General features: G+C 35.9%; 1 protein-coding gene across 1 annotated transcript; it reads right to left on the bottom strand.

The window, feature by feature from the left end:
* Nucleotides 1–1,192: 1,192 nt before the first annotated feature.
* On the bottom strand, nucleotides 1,193–23,342 carry LOC138702835 (vesicular glutamate transporter 1-like). Its single transcript, XM_069830158.1, has 9 exons — nucleotides 23,161–23,342; nucleotides 18,323–18,556; nucleotides 13,817–13,991; nucleotides 11,837–11,964; nucleotides 10,048–10,171; nucleotides 8,642–8,775; nucleotides 6,532–6,674; nucleotides 4,390–4,510; nucleotides 1,193–2,598 (listed from the first exon to the last, which is right to left on the bottom strand). The coding sequence occupies exons 1-9, from the start codon at nucleotides 23,206–23,208 to the stop codon at nucleotides 2,440–2,442; spliced, it is 1,266 nt and encodes a 421-aa protein (XP_069686259.1). The 5' UTR covers nucleotides 23,209–23,342; the 3' UTR covers nucleotides 1,193–2,439.
* Nucleotides 23,343–23,612: the final 270 nt, after the last annotated feature.

The following is a 23,612-nucleotide window of genomic DNA, read 5'->3' as shown; positions in this document are numbered from 1 at the left end:
ATTCCCGCTTGGGTTGATTGCGTGGTTGGGTTTCTTCTGAGGTTTTTGCAATTGTAAGGCGAATGTCAGGTAATCCCTGGCGAATCTTCGACCTCATTCCGTCCAATACCATGTCTCTATCGCCAATTCCATTGATGCTAAATACTATATAGTAGTTGATACAGTGTGGTTAAATAACCAAGTAAAAAAAAAATACAGACCAGATAAAGTCAATACTAATTTCTGAGGCCTTGCAAACTTAATTAATCTTGAACTATGTGTTCCAGAAATATGGTGAATTATTTTGTATTACGCGGGTATATCTGATGGTGTCCCGCGGGGGGGCAAATATTGTCAGGCTCGGAGAAATGGTAAATTGACAGGGAAAGTTGTGTTTGATACTGGGATGTTGGATAACCTGTAGACTGCGCGAATGCGCCATGTTGGATAATGGAGTTCTCTTGTGTTTGATTTGTGGCGGTATGTGTGGTGTATGTTCTTGTAAGTTTGTCTTTAATATTCTGGTTCTGCTTACGTGTTGTAATATTTTTCAATAGCTATAAGTAATCTATTTTATTTGTTAATTAAGTTTTGTGGAAATCAAGTTACTTTCCTGAAATGAAAACGTTAAATTCTAGAATCACTTCCACGATGTCTTTGGGTCTTGTTTCTTACGTTGAATTTGATATTTGTTTACTGAAAAATACACTATCTGTGGCTTTCAAAAATACTTTATAAGTTGCTCCAAATATCTTATAACTCTTTAAAAGTTGTTGTGGTGTTCTTTAAGCTTAAAAATGCTTACCGTAACATATTATTGCATTGCCATGCCTTGTCGTGTTGACTTCATTGGTAGGTACCCAAGAGGGATGGATCATTTTTTTCATAGAAGAAAATGAAATTTATATAAGAGAGCAAACATTAATAGTCAATAGAACAGGATGAAACATTAGTGTGTCCGGGTCAAGTCTGTGGAATTGTGGAGGGCAGAGACTTTATTGGTTGGGGTTTCTTGGGTACCAGTACTTCTTAATTCTAAAATAGAAAACGTACTACATTTGACTTGACATTGAACTTATAATCTGTTGGAAATTCTGTTTCATATCATTTCTTCATGGATTTGGGGAGAACGACAATTTTCGTGAAACAGAAGAAGGGAGTATGTATGAAATGAAGGACTTTTAGACAAGAACGTCATCAGCATGAGGTTGGTATAATATAATGTAATAGATTAAAATGGAATACATTTATAATTAAACTATATTTGAACTGGGTACAACAGAGTACATTGAGTGAGATATGCTCACAACAAATTTAATGTCTAGACAATAGGCTAATTGGGCTTTTCTATAGCACGCGACACTGAAACGTCCAAATTGAATTTTTTGGTTCTACATTACGGAAATTGGGAAAATTTCAGTATACGGATTCCTCACTGACATATCTAAAAATACCAAAAAGAGCTGATTCATCTGCGTTTGTCGAATGCACATCATGCTTATGAAAAGGCACTTTTCAGTGCCAATAATTTATTTTGTGTGCACAAGGTTGGAATTTTGAAGTAAGAGGGAAAGGAAGGAATCCGTGTTTCCCCTTTTCAGTGCCAATAATTTATTTTGTGTGCACAAGGTTGGAATTTTGAAGTAAGAGGGAAAGGAAGGAATCCGTGTTCTGAAATTTATCCAAAGTACTGTACAATAAAAAATAAACAATTCTCAAAAAATAAAACAAAATATCTCCGATGTGCAATCAAATTTCTCGCCGGTCTTATCGTTCAATTGTTCAGTACAGAACTGTAGAAATAAGGCTTATATTGGGTAGTGTACAGTACTGCAGATGTGTTCGATCTTCATTTAAGTCAACATTAAAAGGAAGGTCGCGTCAGACATTGTTTATGTTTACTCTTACTGGTGACATTCAAACAGTCGGTAAAGTAGTCTGTTGTTATTAGACAGAGCTAACACTACATTTGCAATACAAAACATAGTTGGTTCCCATTTAAAAAAAAAAAGTTGACTCTAATATCTTTGAAAATTGTTTCATGTACAAAAAATACATTACATGTATCTGATGTGTCCCCTTTGATGTAATTTAACTTGTAATTGTTGGTTTGTGTATGTCTGAAATATTTCACACACTACCGGAGGTGAAAGAGTTAAGTGGCCACTCTGTGTATTATTCTATTCTGAACAATTTGTTGTGGAATGCAATCTTCTACTATATTTTTCATGATGAAATAATAACATTTTAGTTTGAAAACTCACTTGCGAATCAGTGACTATGATCCCCATGGGTCCGTGGACCACAGTTTAGAAATTACTGCTCTAGGTAAACAAAGTTGTCTCGAAAAATACAGCTTACTTAAATTAATTACTTTTTCTATATTTCACATACTGTATTGCTTCGTAATTCCCCCACCTGTCTCTCTCTACTTGAGTACATTGTGCAGTATTATAATAGTCAGTTTTTAACGCCATTTTCTGCATTGCTGTCGCTTTCTTTGTGTTCCTCTATGGACCAGCTTTGTGCTTCACCACTTCCAAAAGCAAAATAAAACACAGCGCCTATCAGGTTGGCACCAGTGCAAATGTAAAACACTGTCTTCCATTCACTCCAACTCTGAAAGAAAAGATTTGAAATTTTATACAGAGTGTCTAAAAACTTGTGATAAAAAAGTAGATTTAAATGTACACAAGGGGATAAGCAAAAAAAAAAAAAAGTCTCAATGAACATGAGTCTGCAAACGAACTGCAGGGCTGGACAAACTCTTCATCCAAAAGAACCGATGGACAAAGCAATATTTTTTAAATTCAATCTACTTCATATCGTCTCACAAGTGAAAAGTCTACATCAAATGTACTATTTCCTATTTAAATATTAAAGTAATTTTAAGATGAAGTGTACATGTTAATAATTTAAGCTTAAAGAATGACTTTTATTATTACCTACATTGTTCAACATCCACTTGGAGGATTTAGTGAAGAATTGTTTTCAGAACATGGGAGTGGTGATAGTAGAAGTAAGAAGAATGAATTGATAAGATTTACTAATGATATGGCATTGTAAGCAAGATCGCCAGATGTCCTGGATTTCCCAGGATTGTTCTGGATTTTAATTATGTGTCCTGGATTGATTTATATTTGTCCCGGAATGTCAAAAAGATTGCAAAATACAATTTTTTATGCTCATTTCTATAAAATTATTTTCTAAATTCCTGATTAAAATTTTCAAGACCCTGTTCAACCTTTATTTCAATTCTGCGTGGGACCTCCTGTCAGGTTGTACAGTTATAATATTATAGTATGTTTTAAGTATTAAACAGTACCTTATTCTTTACTCTCTTTAGAAGTTGATTTATTATTGATAGGATTTAAACACTGTATCATGCTATTTTCTGTATAGATCAAGCTGTAATATGACATTATTTTTCCACACTTTATCAATAATCCCAACGAAATTCCATAATCTAGTCAAAATGTAACAAAAATAAAAATTTGGGCCCTATATAATTACTTGAAATACATGAAACGAATGAAATCAGTTGTATTAAAAATTGAATTAATTCCAATATATAGTCACATTAAGGTATGCAGTATTATCACATGTCCAGGATTACATGGGTACTAAGGGATATGCTACTGGAGCTAAATGACAGCTGTGAGCAGTATGGAATGAAGATAAACTCCAATAAGACGAAGACCATGGTCATAGGAAGAAAAATAAAGAAGGTAAACTTGCGAATTCTAAATGAGGCAGTAGAGCAAGTGGACAGCTTCAAATACTTGGGGTGTACTATAAGCAGTAACATGAGCTGCTGCCAGGAAGTCAAAAGGAGGATAGCAATGGCAAAGGAAGCTTTTAATAGAAAAAGGAGCATCTTCTGCGGACCTCTGGAGAAAGAACTAAGAAAGAGACCAGTGAAGTGCTTTGTGTGAAGTGTGGCATTGTATGGGGCAGAAACATGGACATTACGGCGAAGTGAAGAGAAGCGACTAGAAGCATTTGAAATGTGGATATGGAGAAGAATGGAACGTGTGAAGTGGACAGACAGAATAAGAAATGAAGCTGTGCTGGAAAGAATGGGTGAAGAAAGAATGATGCTGAAACTGATCAGGAAGAGAAAAAGAAATTGGCTGAGAAGAAACTGCCTACTGAAGGATGCACTGGAAGGAATGGTGAACGGGAGAAGAGTTCGGGGCAGAAGAAGATATCAGATGATAGACGACATTAAGATATATGGATCATATGAGGAGAGGAATAGGAAGACGGAAAATAGGGAAGGCGGGGGAATGAATTAAAAAGATAAAATTGGAAAATGCAAACTCCTGTCCCCAGAAGCTCTTAAATTTGTCTAGTCTCTGTAGTTTGAAGTATGTTTCAGCCTCACTGACAGATTCGCATTCCACTCACGTTATGCTGCACAATGTAGCCTGTCACAATGGGACTGACCAAACTAGGAATGGCAGCTGCATTGTTTGCGAGTCCCATTATAATGCTGCTGTGATTGGGAGCGATGTCCAGAGCATTAACGCTGAAACACACAAAAGTAAAGTGTTCATATAAATCACGCAAGCGACGATACACCAGAGTTTCGACTACAGTAATTTCTAGTAACCTGTTCATTATTTAATACTGTTAAATCCGTTTATCGTGCAAATTTTACGAATTGACATCTATGCTGGATAATGTGTTGGTTGGTATATTTCTCCTAGATGACTAACATTCGCACAATTTCGAGCGTCCATATTCCATTTCACAGTCTCACTATCCCTGTGTCGACCTGGTTGGCAAGTTGGTATAGTGCTGGCCTTGTATACCTAAGGTTGCGGGTTCGATCCCGGGCCAGGTCGATGGCATTTAAGTGTGCTTAAATGCGACAGGCTCATGTCATTAGATTTACTGGCATGTAAAAGAACTCCTGCGGGACAAAATTCCGGCACATCCGGCGATGCTGATATAACCTCCGCACTTGCGAGCGTCGTTAAATAAACCATAACATTTAACTATCCCTGTGATATAGGTATCTAAGCATGTGTCAGCTGTCAATTTTTTTGTTGAAGTCAATAAACAAACATGGCATGTGATCAAAACGTATGTAATTCAGAGTTTATTGACTTTCATAGCATTTATTTTGAAGTCTAATAAGAAAATGTATACATCTTGATTACACAACTTTTAACACTATATCACTTCGGAATATGTATGATATTATGTCTTCCTTGTGTTAAATTCTATCGTTCCTGGTTTACATGTTTCGACCTGTTATTGGTCTTCTTCAGAACTGGTTGTTGCTGGTCTTGGCGCCTTTGACTCCACATTACACTACACAAACATACCCCTACAGGAAACAAAACAAAAGGCACCAAGACCAGCAACAACCAGTTCTGAAGAAGACCAATAACAGGTCGAAACATGTTAACCAGGTACCATAGAATTTAACACAAGGAAGACATATAATATATATTCCGTAGAAAATGTAATTGATTTAATAAAATTTTATTAAACTAAATCCATGTGATGGTGTCAACACATAATTCTGTTTAAAATTATAACCGATATAAAAGAAAAAACTTTATTCCCTGATCAGAGGCTGCGTGTGCAAAGTATACTCGATGCATACAAAAATATAACAAGGAACAATTTTGATAAAAAAAAGTGGGATCTGAAATTAACATATTTTCAACTGGTATAAAAGAGAGTAATATATGATAAAAAAATATTAACAAAACAATTTCAGACTATGAATCTGTAAAATTTGTAACTTATACATTTTTACGCCAATTGATCTGAAATTTTTACCACACATTTCTTACAATGTGTACATGCAATACACAAATTTTCACTTTGATATTCCACTTAGTTTACATATAATTAATTTTTGTTGTTTTTTAATACTCAATTTAATTGTCCCAATTTTCAAAGTTTACAAAATTTTTCTTTAAATTTGAAACTAGTTAGCCAGGTAATTTTTATAATATTGATGTTATAATGTTAATCAGTGACGTTGCAGATGTGTATGCACAATGTGTTGGGATACTGATCCAGTTTCACAATGGGTGGTATTAATAAAACAGAGAAAAATAAAAATTCTCTAATTTCTTATTAATAAAACTCAGCAAACTTCTTGAGAAATTCTCCAAGCCAGAGTCTGATTTAGTCACGTGGAGAAAAATTACAATTTATTATCAATAAAGTGAAGTCTGTTCACGAATATTCTTCAAAAATGTGGAGTCACCTTATTTGTAGACAAACAATCAAGGAGTTCAGTTGTGAATGATTGATATGTCTGCATTTATGAATATTCCTCGACATATGATGATATGTATGAAACGTGGGGAGTTCTCTCTAAGCAATTATAAGTCCCTTTATAGATTTCAAAAAGAAAATGTGCACGAGCTGGTAGATAATTTCCTGTGTAAACACAACGAAACTAGAGGAGGAGCGTCAGGCAATGAACAAAAAATAAAAATTCTTTTGATGATAATAATAATAATAATAATAATAATAATAATAATAATAACAACAGTAACAACACAAGCAACAATAATATACCAGAGAGCACTCCAATAGAAGCTGCGCACAATGATAGCTAACGCAACACACGTCTCCACCATCACAGCACTGTGGACCATTGTCATTAGGAACAACACAGCTGCGCCAAGCAAGTCCGCAACACAGCAGTACAGCTTCCTGACCTGTGAGAAACAGAGAAAGGAGAGGTTTATATAGCGTAAAGTGTTATGCAAGGAGAAGCTGCAGTTATCTGTGACAAGGAATTCTGCACCAACACGAGATTGAAAAGTCTCTGTACAGATAATTACTGCAATGGGAAGAGAGCTACAAAACGTAGCTGTGTTCAATTTTTAATGGGAGCATCCAGCACCCTATACAGGGTGATTCACGAGGATTTATCGCCCCTTATGGAGCTTATTTGCGAAGACATTCTGAGCAAAAATGTCATATAAACATGTCCTAATCTCAATATTTTCAGAGTTACACTAATTTGAAGTTGTTAGTAAAATAATTTTTTTCTTTAGTTTTAAGGGTAAAAAAATATTACAAAGAATGAACTATACAAAAGTGCCATTTCTTTAATTGGCCAGTGTTCTGAAGTAAAAAATGTGTTGTTAATTGCTTTGTACAGATTTTGTTTTTCAATGTTTAACTAAAAATTACATCATTCTTACGCACTTATTACAAAAATTATGATAAATTTATTATACTTGTTGACGGATCAAATACTGAAAATAAGTTACTTATCATTTTCAATTTATAATTTTTATATTAGTCATTTTTTTTTCTGTTAATGAATTAATTGGAATATATGAGAAATAATTCATAGAATTGAATAATATAAATATGATGGAGAAAAATAGAAATAATATTAATCATATAACTTTAGGAACTTGATTCTTTACAGTTTAATTATGCACAGTCTTAAAGAATTTACAAGAGTGGCGTGATTTGTAACAATTGTTGTGATAAATGCGTAAGAAAATGTAATTTTTGTAGTTAAAAATCGAAAAAAAAAAATTGTTTACGAAGCAACTATGGAATTCACAACACATTTTCAGCTTCAGAATACTAGCTAATTAAAGAAATGATTGATACTCCTGAATAGTTCATTCTTCATCTGTAATATTCTTTTACCCTTAAGACTCAAGTATTTTACAACAACTTCAAATTAATGTAACTCTGAAAATATTGAGATTAGGACAAATGTTTATATGACATTTTTGCTCAGAATGTCTTCGGAAATAAGCTCTGTAAGGGATGGTAAATTCTCGTGAATCTCCCTGTATATGGTTACCAATGCCTGAAATAAGGTGTTTGTCTCCAAACAAAATTCGTTCCCAGAATATCTCCGGGTTTAATAATTTGACCCCAGATATCTCCAAAATTTTATAATTTTATGAAAATGCTGTTGAATATCTCAGTCCTTGTGGTATTCATTTACAAGGTAACATATATGCGCAATGTACATTGCTGAGATCTCCATCTAAAGGAAACATAATGTGAGTCTATGCTACCTCAGTCAGGAGGATTTACCAACCAAGTATCATTTTATGTTGAAATTTTCATTTTTCAAGTTCAAGACTCAATATTATGTTGTCCAAAAGTTTGTATTACCTAATTAATCTTTTCTATGCATCATGTTATTCTTAATGCCAATTTGATGGGAGGTAAAAATAGGCCTAAACATAAGTTTATTTTATAGATAATTAATATTTGTATTCATCATTCAAAGATCCAAAACTAATTCCTGATCTATCTCGAAAATCTGCCGAGGCCATGTTTAGATTGATTGCCTCAGTAAACACCTCCATCGTATTGGAGTACTGAATTCACCTAAATGCTTACTGTGCACCAGAGAAGAGGACATGGAGATGGAGCACCTGGCTAATTGTGAAACTCTTAGGACATTTGTGGACCTTCCATCAAAATATTGGGAAGCAAGAAGGATGATGACTTCATTGTTAAATCCAGAGCATTAGATACACACACACATACACACACACACACACACACACACCATTCGTATTCCTGTGAGTGGTTGTGTAGGCAGAGCCCTGTGCATTGCTTTGCTCAGGGGCCTGTAATGTTATTAAGATGTCCCTGAGTTCGACTGCAGTATTTTCAGCTAGGTCTTGAGACTGCATACCAATGTAACTGACATATTCTTCTTTGTAGTCAACCAATCAGCCAGTCGTCCTGCACATGGTGTCAAGATCGTCAGAACAAGGAATGGAATCGTAAAAACTTTACTAGAATCTTCCAGTTTAGAGCCCAGAATATCTGGAACAAAGTGCAGGATGGCCATTAGATTTACATATACTTTAATGACAGTATTTTAAATAGCAAATAAACTCCATAAAAGTACAACTATCATCATTATTTGTACACTGGACATCCACTGCATAGTAGATTGCATATGTCCTATCCAAGAATTCTTTGGGCATGCTAAGGTTCTTTTATGAAATTATTTATACATTTTAAACTCTTGGAGTTAGCTTTAAAAGTTTAAAAAACTCTAAATAGAAGTTAGGTCAGTAACGATAAATAAAGGAAAAAGGAGCAACTGGATAATGGTGATGGTACCGAGTCATGTGAAAAAAAAAAGAGAATCAAAATGTTACTAGTAAAATTGGTGACTATATTCCTTAACAATTTACTGAACTAGTCAAGTGTGCAAGATTTACAGAGTATAATGGCTGTTTTTTTAATGTACTAAAACAAAATGCACATTTTCAAAGATATACATTATCACAGCAAAATGAAGGAGAAATATTATGTAATACAGGAATATCGTTGAAATCGACAGTGCGTTTAGTTGACACTAACGTATCTCCTCATCAAACTCTACCTAACCCTGTCACTAACAGTGGTGCTATCTTTAGTATTTTAAAATGAGGGAGGGAGAGATAAAAAACTAAATTGCTTCTTGTAATGATGTCATAGGTAAATGACATTCACATATGTTGGCAACATACTGTAGTTGGTTATCATCATAATGGCACGGTTGAAAGCTGCAGTACCTAATTCTCTAGTTTAATGGAATTACAGTTACAATTATCATCTCATCGTCTATGAATAGCTTATGTAGTTTAAAAGCAATGTTAAATAAAGAATTGCAATTACAATTATCATCTCGTCATCTATGAATAGCCTCTGTAGTTTAAAAGGAACGTTAAATAAAGAATTACGATTACAATTATCATCTCATCGTCTGTGAATAGCCTCTGTAGTTTAAAAGGAACGTTAAATAAAGAATTACAATTACAATTATCATCTCATCGTCTATGAATAGCCTCTGTAGTTTAAAAGGAACGTTAAATAAAGAATTACAATTACAATATTATCATTTCATCGTCTATGAATAAATAAAGAATTACAATTATAGTTATCATCTCATCATCTATGGTTAGCCTCTGTAGATGAAAAAGGATGTCAAATAAACAGTTACAACTATAATTACTATCTCATCTTAAGAAGTTGCAGACTTGTGCTCAAGTGTTGGTGGTGAAACCACTTAAAACGATAAATATAACTATATGCATTGTCTCTTACCTTTCATAAATGATGGAATCTGTGCAAGCAGTGTGTACATTACCCAGTTCCCACACATGTAAGGCACAGTAAGGGCCCAAAATGGAAGTGAAGTAAAAATATTTTTCCAAGGATAAACAATGTTCTGTAGAATAAAACTTCATGTTAGAAAGGAAATCTATAGTATTATATGTTATGGTTACCATTGGTTATTAATGGAGAAAAAACCAATGGTAAAAGATTTTAACTTCTTTTTTATGCTTTCGAAACATATGCTTTTCTTTAAAGCTTTTTAACTTTAGTTATGTAAGTTATCTCACAATTTTATTGTTATTGAGTGGATAATATAATATGAAAAGTATAACAACATACAGTAGCGTGGAAATTAATCCAAAGAACATAATTACTTATGCAAAAACACTCAAACGGAATAAAAAAAGGATATAAGACATACCTCAGTAATCTATGTGGCCTCTCTTGTTCCTAATAACAGCTTTGAGACGATTTGGTATGGATGTCACTAATTTCCCACAAATATTCTTCATTTCTTCATCGCGAAACCATACACCAATGAGGGCAGAAATCATCTTCTCCTTTGTAGAACAATCCATTTTTTGCATTCTTCTTTCGCAAATTGACCACAAGTTCTCACTGGGGTTGATGTCGGGTGAGTTGCCTGGCCAGGGGAGTACCTGAATATTCTTCCTGTTGAAGAATTCTGTAGTTTTTCGAGACGTGTGGCATGGTGCCAGGTCTTGTTGGAACACACCTCTGCCATCCGGAAATGATTTTTGCAGCTGGGGTACGATTCTGGTTTCCAATAAGTGAATATATTTGTCAGAATTCATCATTCCCTTGATAGGTATTAATTCTCCAGGCCCTTCATGTGTAAAACAACCCCAAAACATTACTTTAGGGGGGTATTTGGGTGCTTGTTGGAGATGAGCTGCTGTTACTTTTTCGGATCCTTTCCGTACGTAAGAAACACGGTGGCCGTGGACCTCGAAATGAGACTCATCGGAAAAAAGTACATTCTTCCAGTCATTCACTGTCCAGTGTTGATGTAATTTTGCCCACATTAAGCGTTTTTTGCACATAACAGGGGTTAGCAGTTGCTTCTTAATAGGCTTACGAGCCCTTCGTCCAGCTTCCAAAAGCCTACGCTGCACTGTTGTGACGTGAATATTCGCCCCAGTGGTAGCCATTAACTCGCGGGTTAAGTCGACAGCAGTTAGTCTAGGATTTAATTTACTTTTCCTGACAATTAAGGTGAAGTCTTCCTTTTCTGGCCACAGTTTCCTTTTTTCTGGGGTGTGATGGATCCAGTCTCCCTGTATCGTTTTATGATCGAATTAACAGTAGCCAAACCGATGTGACATTCTGCAGCAATTTACCTCTGTGTCATAGAAGAATGCTCTGCTAATGTTACAATTTTAGACCGTTTTCGTGGAGTTGTATCCATTTGTGAAGACGACAGAATGTACACAGGATTGCAGTATTAAGTCTTCAACACAACTGAAATGCTTATAAGTACAAAACGACAGGCAAAATGTCACATATTATAAAAAAAATATTGACAGACCTTCAACAATGGAATTACACGTACTACAGATGTCAATTAAAGCGGTATGAGCAGCTGTGAGGCCAACAATGACAGAAAATGTAAAAATATGTCGTGTTCGGATTAATTTGCACGCTACTGTAATTCTGTAGGACCAAAAAAATTAATCTTTACATACATTCCATAAGTTCAAAATATGTGTCAATGGCCCTAGTTTTAATATGGTTAAGTGATGAGAGACATATTCACCTTGTGCGGTTTATAAACCATGGAGTTTGTGATGTATTTCAGCTCCTCAGGGGATATAAACGGATCTTCTTCTGGCCTTTCCTTTATGACCATGCGCCAGATAATGAACCACAGAAGTCCGAAACTGCCTGGAAAAATATATACATCAAACTGAACATCTTCTATAGTCTGGGTTCTCTTATTTTTACATGTAACAGATTGATCAGCCTGATACACTTTCAAAACAACTTTTATCAATTTCACTGTGCTGCCATCTAGCAGTTGTTACCAAAAAATTCATTTTCAGACAGTGGAGATCCTGGTGGTTGTTCTCTTTTATATGTTGCCATTTTATAGCACAGGAATGGCCAATCTGATATATGTGTATTCAGGGATGAAACATAACCATTTTCACCCTATTACTACATATGCTAGTGGATTATGGTGATTTTGTAGTTGTCAGGTTGAATTTTCTTTTGCCAACATTGTTTTGAATTTCGATAATGACAAATACTACAACTGGCAGTTACTTTCTGTTATGTTGACAGCATTGTTTACCTTTGATGCTGCCAACATTCATGAAACGAAAGTTACTAGCAAGTGTTATTTGAAATTTGAACGTAATTAATAATATTAATAAATGATACAGAAACAATTAATTTATTAATAAACAGTAGGTACACATTTTTGCTTTTCCAGTTCACTGCGGACTAAAGCAAGGAGATGCACTATCACCTTTACTTTTTAATTTTTCTCTAGAGTATGCCATTAGGAAAGTTCAGGATAACAGAGAGGGTTTGGAATTGAACTGGTTACATCAGCTATGCTAATTGTATTGAAACTGCAAATAATGTTAAAGGGGAAGGAGCAAAAATGTTGAATTTTATAAATTTTGATAACTAGTTTGGTTCTTGGAAAGGTCAGTTTCGTGGTCCACGTTGCCTTAATAAATACTACTTACTTACTGGATTTAAAGGAATCCGGAGGTTCATTGCCGCCCTCACATAAGCCCGCCATTGGTCCCTATCCTGAGCAAGATTAATCCAGTCTCTGTCATCATATATCCCACCTCCCTCAAATCTATTTTAATATTATCTTCCCATCTACATCTTGGCCTCCCCAAAGGTCTTCTTCCCTCTGGCCTCCCAACTATCACTCTATATGCATTTCTGGATTCGCCCATATGTGCTACATGCTCTGCCCATCTCAAACGTCTGGATTTAATGTTCCTAATTATGTCAGGTGAAGAATACAATGCGTGCAGTTCTGTATTGTGTAACTTTCTCCATTCTCCTGTAACTTCATCCCTCTTAGCCCCAAATATTTTCCTAAGCACCTTATTCTTAAACACCCTTAATCTCTGTTTCTCTCTCAAAGTGAGAGCCCAATTTTACAACTATAAAGAACAACCGGTAATATAACTGTTTTATAAATTCTAACTTTCAGATTTTTTTTACAGCAGGCTAGATGATAAAAGCTTCTCAACCGAATAATAACAGGCATTTCCCATATTTATTCTGTGTTTAATTTCCTCCCAAGTGTCATTTTTATTTGTTACTGTTGCTCCAAGATATTTGAATTTTTCTACCTCTTCGAAGGATAAATCTCCAATTTTTGTAGTTCCATTTCGCACAATATTCCTTAATAAATATATATTTATTTTTTAAGAATAACTTTAAGGATATATTTTTAACAATCGGGCTGTTTTTGCGACCCTTTCACAGGTTGAACATAAAAATATTCCTTTCTAAATACAAAGTTTGGCTTGTCTGAGTTTTTTGTCGAAACCATCCCTCATTACCTTTAATCGCAATGATGCATTGCTTTTGAAATACCGTGTATAAATGTATGTCTATTAATACCTGGTAAACCATAAGCCATGTCACTGATTTTGGAAGATAATTTCTACAGTAAAGAGCAACAAAAAAGTGAAGTACTATTTTGTTCCGTTTTCTAGAAAAGCATGCAATTTATACGCGCAAATTGTGAACAACAACTCACCGAACACGTAGTACACTGAAGGCCAGCCAGCGTGGTCAGCCAACCAACCAGACACTGGGAACGTGAGGGCAATGCCCAGGCTGTTTCCAGCGAAGGACACATTTGACAAAGTAGCTCTTTCAGCAGGAGGGGCCCAGTGCGCCCACATTGCATGCAGACTTGTGAATGAGAGTCCCTGCAACAAATTATATGAGATCATACTTTAATATTCAGGCATTGCTACCAACTCCATGCACCCCCATGGTTACTTGCTGACAGACTGTCTTTCTGATTGATTAACTAATTTAGTTGACTGAATTACTAATGGATTGATTTATTTATTGATCGACGGGTCAGTCTGGGTAGCGTAGTCAGTATAGCGTTGGCCTTCTATGCTCGAGGTTGCGGGTTCGATCCCGGCCCAGGTCGATGGCATTTAAATGTGTTTAAATGCGACAGGCTCATGTCAGTAGATTTACTGGCATGTAAAAGAACTCCTGCAGGACAAAATTCTGGCATACCGACAACGCTGATATAGCTCTGATGAAAGAGAGATGGAACGGAGAAAAATTCTCTCCGGCGCCGGGATTTGAACCCGGGTTTTCAGCTCTACGTGCTGACGCTTTATCCACTAAGCCACGCCGGATACAATCCCGACGCCGTTTAGAATCGTCTCAGATTAAGCTCCATCTCTTGGGTTCCCTCTAGTGGCCGCCCTCTGCACTACGTCATAGATGTCTATGAACGCAGGAAATATCATATGTACTTCGGTACATCAAAATATATATGATATGCGTAATAAATCACTTTGTGATTTAAAGACGGCGCCCATACCGTCGGATCCCGGCCAAACAGTCACTCATCTGAGTGCACCTCAACACATGTATGGACTTCGGTCCTGCGTTCATAGACATCTATGACGTAGTGCAGAGGGCGGCCACTAGAGGGAACCCAAGAGATGGAGCTTAATCTGAGACGATTCTAAACGGCGTCGGGATTGTATCCGGCGTGGCTTAGTGGATAAAGCGTCAGCACGTAGAGCTGAAAACCCGGGTTCAAATCCCGGCGCCGGAGAGAATTTTCTCCGTTCCATCTCTCTTTCATCATGTGATGACGCAGAATATCTGCGTGGAAATATCATATGTACTTCGGTACATCAAAATATATATGATATGCGTAATAAATCACTTTGTGATTTAAAGACGGCGCCCATACCGTCGGATCCCGGCCAAACAGTCACTCATCTGAGTGCACCTCAACACATGTATGGACTTCGGTCCTGCGTTCATAGACATCTATGACGTAGTGCAGAGGGCGGCCACTAGAGGGAACCCAAGAGATGGAGCTTAATCTGAGACGATTCTAAACGGCGTCGGGATTGTATCCGGCGTGGCTTAGTGGATAAAGCGTCAGCACGTAGAGCTGAAAACCCGGGTTCAAATCCCGGCGCCGGAGAGAATTTTCTCCGTTCCATCTCTCTTTCATCATGTGATGACGCAGAATATCTGCGTGGAAATATCATATGTACTTCGGTACATCAAAATATATATGATATGCGTAATAAATCACTTTGTGATTTAAAGACGGCGCCCATACCGTCGGATCCCGGCCAAACAGTCACTCATCTGAGTGCACCTCAACACATGTATGGACTTCGGTCCTGCGTTCATAGACATCTATGACGTAGTGCAGAGGGCGGCCACTAGAGGGAACCCAAGAGATGGAGCTTAATCTGAGACGATTCTAAACGGCGTCGGGATTGTATCCGGCGTGGCTTAGTGGATAAAGCGTCAGCACGTAGAGCTGAAAACCCGGGTTCAAATCCCGGCGCCGGAGAGAATTTTTCTCCGTTCCATCTCTCTTTCATCATGTGATGACGCAGAATATCTGCGTGGAAATATCATATGTACTTCGGTACATCAAAATATATACGATATAGCTCTGCAGTTGCGTCAAATAAAACATTTATTTATTTATTTTATTGGGTTATTTTATGATGCTGTATCAACATCTAGGTTATTTAGCGTCTGAATGAAATAAAGGTGATAATGCCAGTGAAATGAGTTCGGGGTCCAGCACCGAAAGTTACCCAGCATTTGCTCGTATTGGGTTGAGGGAAAACCCCAGAAAAAACCTCAACCAGGAACTTGACCCGACCGGGATTCGAACCTGGGTCACCTGGTCTCGCGGCCAGATGATAATTTAGAATTTTTTGATTGATGGAATTACTAATTGACTGATTTTATACTCATTGACTAGCTTAGTTACTGACTAATGTACTCATTCGCTGATGTTCAAACTAATTGAGTTAATGACTGATCGAACACTCCAAAAAAAAAAAAAAAAAAGACACCTTTTTCTTAATTTTTTCAACCAAATTTTGAGAGCATGTTACTGTATAAAGAACTAACAGAATCCAAATTTTGAACTCACAAATGTGTTTGGCTATTGATTTTTTATTTTTTCTATTTTTTTTTAGAAATATTTTCAAGAAGTTTTTAATAGAATGTCTCAATTTTAAAGCTTTTTATCGGTTACATTCACAAGACATAGGCAAACATTTCTATGTATGTAGATTTAGTAACAGGTCTGTAAGTAGCAGTGCTGCCCTTCTTTGCTAAAGCATCCGCATTCTCGTTTCCCAGGATTCCACAATGGGATGGTATCCATTGGAATACAATTCTTTTATTGAGTGATATTAATTGAGAGAGCATTTTAGTTATTTTTGCTGTTTGAGATGAAGGTGTGGTGAAAATGGCAAGTTGTAGTCGATTTAAGTGAACATCATATTTTAACATTTACTCTGTGAAAAGATTTATTAAATCTACATACTTAGACTTCAACAAACAAAATTTGATAACACAATCACAAGGGAAAAAAAGGAACCCTCTGCATCATAATCCACAGTTAATTCCCGATTTACCACGAAAATCGTCTGTAGCTGCATTTAGATGGGCAACAGGCCATGACTATTTGGCTAAGCATCTGCATAGAATTGGAATATATCAGTCCCCTAACTGCTCGTTGCACAACTCAAACCAAGAAATGGATTCGGAACACCTCAAAATCTGTGCTTCAGTGGCTGACCATGATAATATCTTTGAAAAATATTGGAGTGCAAGAGGTCAAATGACTTTATTGTCAAACGCCTGGCATTAGAAAACAACAACAACGTTTCTATGTATTCGTTTTATGAAATATCTCATGTATAAAAACATTTTTTGAAGTTTTAAAAATGTTAGAGTATTTTTACTGTAATTCACGAAAAAAATATTAATAAAATAAACTTTCAGCATTCCTTACAAAATAAATGCATAGAAACGTGCAGCTACCTCATAAATACTTGCAAGAAAAATTTCATCAAGATTGATTAATATTTGGCATAAAGAAGTTAGTGTTGAATCAGGAAAAGTAAAAAATGGAATTGAAATTAAATGAATATTTATGTAACATATATCTATTAAAATTCTCCTCCATTACATTCATGTAGTAACTTCAGGGAGCCAACTTTAGAACAAAAAGTTACTAGATTTGTAATACATTTGTAAAAAAGAATTCTTTGATGAAAAAATAACTTTGACAGCTCTTTAAATGCCACGCCCCCTTATACCCTTAATTATTTTATGTAATATGTTTTAACTCATCTTCACATTTACATTTATTATACATTTTATCAAATCTTATTGTTTTGCTACATTATTCTTGTCTTTATGCTCACGGTATCACCACAGTCTAGTATATACAGTCACGAAGCTCAATACGTAGTAAATATGCATCCATAGATAGTTGCTGACCACTAGGATCGCTAATATCGTCTCATTAGAGACAATGCGAAATAGTACCGGCACAGTCTAGTGTTTCTAGCAAACTCACAACTCAAGCTTCGTGACTGTATATACTAGACTGTGGTATCACTATGATATGTTTTTAGACCTGAGGATGCCATTAATTGGCCAAAGCGTTTGTCATGTTTTTCAGTTGTATAAATAACCTGATGTAATTTATTTGTATTATTTCTTAGGTTAAATAAGATAGTTATTTGAATGACTTTTATACTTATTTTATTTATATGCTAACTTGTCGGACCAATATGTCTCTTAAACTCTGTATATAATTTAATAGTACATTATGCAACGAGCCTATAATGGTAATAATTAAGACGCGAGTATGTTTATGAAACGAGCACAAGCGAGTTTTATAATTTTCATACAAGCATCTTAATTACCATTATAGTCAAGTTTCATACGGCTTTTTATAATCGATACTTGTGCTTTCATATTGCTACAATGGTATTTTCTGATTGGTGGAACACCTGAACTTTAATGAATAGGTGTACTTTAATGAGGTCCATTAAAGGACTGCTACCATGTGTATAATTACTATATTTCGGCATGGTCGAGCATAAAAATAATTGAAATTTTAAAATTAATTTTTCTTAAAAATCAAATCACTTTCATGGTATTCTCTTACTAAGACTGACTGAGGAAGCTACTGGCGAGTCTGTACTTCGACAAGATGTGGACTAACCGCAAAGATTCCCTGTAAAACCAGCAGAAAAAAGAAGAATGCGTCGTTGGCTCTGACTACAACTGGGATTAGCAGGGAAGTAACTGATGTCGCAGCCAGTCCCAAACCAAAGATAGTGCTGCCTCCCACCCGCGTGGCAAGCCAACCACCCAGAGACAGGGTTGTGATGTAACCAAAGGAGAAAGTACTCAGGAGGGTCCCTTGTGTCTTGGAGTCCCAGTTGAAGTCTTGCTTCTGTGGGCAGAGAGAAGAAATCAGCTGTGTTACTATTCACTAGACTTCGTGGAATTGCCACGAGAATCGTAAGGTTTACTATGCACGCGGTATAGACTGTATGAGAAAGGGACATGCGATGGACGGAGTATGCCATTGCATCACACGATGTAATGGGAGCATATTTGAAGAACAGAAAGTTAATACTTTTTAGTACACCAATTTCAGATGTCTTGTCGTGACCTGATAGTACATAATTTATAATACGAAGTTGTAAATAGGCAGAATTTTTAGCAATAATGTTTCTCAACTTACATTTCACTTTTTCTGAAATTAGTTAACTGTTATTTTGGATAACGGTTTGTGATACTTTATACACTATATTAAGGGCTTCTGAGAGTTGTAGTTTAGACGATTCTAATAGGATGATGCTTTTGGACACGATTTTAAAATTAGAATCAATGAACAGAATATCTTCCAATAGCTGTTCAGAAGACAATGATTTTACAGCTGCAACAGCGGAACTGTCTGTGCTATCCAATGCATGAATTACCTCCATTATTTTGCCGTAATATTCTGCATAATAATTAACAGCATCCAACCACGTTCCCCAACGGGTCAAGACTGGCTGCGGGGGTAAGGGTATTCCAGGACAAAATATTATTTGAAACAGCAACACTCTCATTGTGGCATGTTTGATTGAATTCTTGTCTGCACTGAACAGATGTTAAGCTTTGACTGTTTTCAACCACAGTGATGCAAAAACAAGTGCTTACATAGGTATACATTAGCTGTAGCTGCTCTATCTATTTGGACCGGTCACAACTCTTTAACATGAACTGCTTATACTACCAGACCGGGCGGTCTCTCACCTCTTCTATACTACCGTACATCAGCAACCTGATTGCATGCTGCGTGTGGCAATTCAACGAAGTCTACTATTCACGCTCAATTCTTTATCCAATCTTTTCTCAGCCACTTACATGGTCAAATGAGACTTTTTCTTTTAATAAACAGGGTGCCAAAATGTTGTGTGCGTAACAAAATTAGCAGAGTAGTATTTAATTATGACTTTGGAGTATATTGTTCAGTACATAGTCAATACCAATAAAACGTAACAGATATTGTTTTCATCAACAAATACTTCAATAGATGATACTTTGTAGTTTGTAAATCTTCTTGGGATTTATTTTTATAAGAAATTGATTTGGGGTGAACATATTAATTTTATATGTATTTGTCTATCAAGGGTAATTAGTTTATTGAGAACTTAAAAAATATTGAAGTTACAAATAGCAAGATATGACATTTCGAGCAAAAAATGTCAAAAAAATTTTTTTTAACAAAATAATCTGCCTTCAGTGAGGGTGACCATGAAGATCCAGAATAAAAGCACTACAGAATAATTTAGAAAGATCAGGAATTGTTTAGTAAAAAATGCAGGGAAATGAAAACCCAATAGAATCATCAATGGCCAAAATATAAATGGTAATGTAATATTTACACAGTCTACTATATACAGTCGCGAAGCTCAATATGTAGTAAAAATGCAAACATGGGTAGTTGCCCACCACTAGGATCGCTACTATCGCCTCATCATCGCAGATCTCTCTCCTAGCAGCCGACAAAATATGTTACACTTTCGTTGTCGTGTTCTTTTGGAAAAATTAACATCTTCCTTCCATTATTGAAATATTAAATGCATAAAGTTAATTTATTATTTTAATGAAGTATATTAAATTCCACCATAAACTCGAAGATACCTGCAAGAAATAAGTTAATATAATTTTTGTTTGTTCAAAACGAACTGAAATTTACTATAATAGCTTCACTCATTCAAGATTATAGCGATAATTAACTATGAAACCAATAAATATTAATTTGCATTTCCCTTTACAACAATAATCATGGAAATATCAATTAATGGAGTAACTTACGTATACCGGTACTTGTAGTGTAGGCTTACGTAGTTAACAAAGTGGGATGAGGTTAAGCAATAATAATCACACCAGAATTGGAAATAAAACGTGATCAATAAATTTTATTGTAACAGACTTTTTCTACGTCTCTAGTAAAGCAACGAATAAAAATAACAACAAAATTAACAGCTATAATTAAAAACATATCCTTTGAAGAAAAAAGTAGGCCTAAGCAATAATAATCCCACCAGAATTGAAAATAAAACTTGATCAATAAATTTCATTAAAACGAACTTAATTTTTCTATGTCTTTAGTAAAATAACACATAAAAATAATAACAAAATTAATAGCTACAATTAAAGATATATCCTCTGAAAAAAAAAAGTAGACCTAACCTTTATTTTTCTGGAAATTTAGCAGCCTAAGTGACAGAACTTTAACCGGTATCTAATGTCCCTTCGGTTAGACTGAAACATTTCATTGTGAAATTTAAGGATATAATGTATTCTAACAGTCACAAAGAACTTCAAATTAACAGTTTTGTTTCTGCACAGCATTCTTGTGGAAACCCAGGAACCTTTCTGAATCTTTCGGAAATCGGAAAAAGGACAACTCTGGCCTCTTTCTCTTACTGTTGCTACAATTTATAGCACTACAAACGTCTCCTCCTTGTCCCATATTATTATTCCAATTATTATATTTTAGCCATTAACATTTTCATTACAACCAATAACGAACATTTCACAAGCATCAATGTGAAATACGCAACGAGCTAGCACTCGATAGAAATACGACACAGTCCAAAGTCGACCATGGACAGTCTGTTGTTTATAGTTGCTAACCGCTTGGAGTGCTTTATCACGAGATTTGCAAAAAAACACCTCAAGCTTCGCGACTGTATATAGTAGACTGTGATATTTAGATTGAATCCTTAAGAATATTCAACAAAATTTTTTGAATTTAAAAAAATCGGAGTCCGAGTGCTTTCAAAATATCACATGTGAATTTAGGGAGTGTGCCATGTGCACCAAGCAAAAGACCAGAAACACTCCACTGACTAGTGGGAATGTTATATTTCTCACTTAGATAAGGGATGCAGGACTCATAAATGGACTTCTTCTCCTCATCAACGTGTTGTGCCTGCAGGGCATCCCTCTCGAACCGGATTGTAGGATCAAGAACTAATCCCTTAGATTGAGTCCTGTGGATGGCTACAATATCTGCTCTTCTGTTCGAATCTAAGGATGAAACGCAATGGATCTCCTCGTGTACTTCCCATCCGCGACGCTGGAGGACATCAGCAATACCGGTCCTGCCTTATGGTGTCGATTGTTGTGCAGCAGCTCCGTTTTTCGACAGAATCCCAACATGAGTCTTATTCTCAATATTTTCAGAATTACACTAATTTGAAGTTGTTTGTAAAACACCATTATTCTTTATTTTAAGTGTAAAAAAATATTACAGATAAAGAATGAACTATTCAGGAGTATCATTTCTTTAATTGGCTAGTACTCTGTAGCGAAAATGTGTTGTGCATTCCATAGTTGCTTTGTACAGAATTTTTTTTTCCATTTTTACCTACAAAATTGCATTTTTCTGTCGCATTTATCACAATTGTTACAAATCACGCCACTCTTTTTTTTTTTTTTTTTTTCGTTGTTGGTAACTCTATAGCATCTATTAGATGCTTTATGGTTGTGCTAACAGATGGAGTTACTTGTCAACAATGTGACGCTGAAACGTGTGTTCAGGTTACTGCCCAGCGACAGTCCTGATGTATTTTATATTTGTGATGATTGGTTAATATTAACCCGGCACACTCACATTCATACAAATTTCCAGACTCTAGACACCCAGGGAATTCCTCTTCTTCAAGAAAAATTCACCGAGAGCCGAGCCCGGGAATCGAACCCGGGACCTCCTGATCTGGAAGCCAGCATGCTGACCAACAGACCACGGAGGCAGTCTACGCCACTCTTGTAAATTCTTTAAGACTGTACATTAGGATGCATAATTAAACTGTAAAGAATCAAGTTCCTAAAGTCTTAAGATTTGTAACAATTGTTGTGATACATGCATAAGAATGATTTAATTTTTAGTTAAAAATTGAAAAACGAAATCTGTACAAAGCGATTAACACGTTTTTAGCTTCAGAACACTAGCCAATTAAAGAAATTATATTTCTGAATAGTTAATTTTTTATTTGTAATATTTTGTTACCCTTAAAACTAAAGAAAAAAGGGATTTTACTAACAACTTCAAATTACTGAGATTAGGACACATGTTTATATGACATTTTTTGCTCGAAATGTTGTATCTTGCTATTTATAACTTCAATATTTTTTAAGTTCTCAATAAACAAATTACCCTTGATAGGCAAATACATATAAAATTAATATGTTCACCTCAAATCAATTTCTTATAAAATTAAAATTCCACACTATGTGAGTAATGACGTCACAATAATGTCAACAAATTGTGGACAGGTGGAGTATGAAATCTCTCTATCGCCTTTGAGGCTTGTGAGCTATGTTTAATAATGCTATGTACCTCTTTTCTGTTTTAATGTAATAACAATTTAGTGACAATGATAAGTACATGTCCAGAATATGATGCAAGGTAAAAGAGCTGCTTGACATTAAGGCTTCTACCAGGTAGATTGTAGGACACCTTCCTGTGTGTGTGCACTTTGATATCACACTTACAAACGTGGTGGTGCCATTATCCAAGGCGATAGATCTGTTGGTTGTCATGGCAACGACAATGACAGCCACATTGTTGCGCTGTGTCTGCAGGTTGAGGTACCCAAAGCATGCCAGGAATGCTAACACGAAGCGTCTCCTGCGCCAGAATATCCAGGAAGGCCCCAAGCCATCACCATCGCTGGAAAGGGTGAGATACAAGTGAATTTATTATTATTCATGTGAAAATTTCCGGATAGCTCAGTTGGTAGAGCAGCTGGCTACGGACTGGAAGGTCCGGGGTTCGATCCCTGGTGGTGACAGGATTTTTTCTCGTTGCCAGACTTTCAGAACGGCTCCGAGGTTCACTCAGCCTCCTATAAAATTGAGTACCGGGTCTTTCCCGGGGGTGAAAGGCGGTCAGAGCGTGGTGCCGACCACACCACCTCATTCTAGTGCCGAGGTCATGGAAAGCA

This window comes from Periplaneta americana, chromosome 7, assembly GCF_040183065.1.
Source record: "Periplaneta americana isolate PAMFEO1 chromosome 7, P.americana_PAMFEO1_priV1, whole genome shotgun sequence".
Taxonomy (NCBI): domain Eukaryota; kingdom Metazoa; phylum Arthropoda; class Insecta; order Blattodea; family Blattidae; genus Periplaneta; species Periplaneta americana.
Note: the sequence above shows the minus strand (reverse complement) of the source record. Positions and strands in the feature narration are given on the sequence as shown.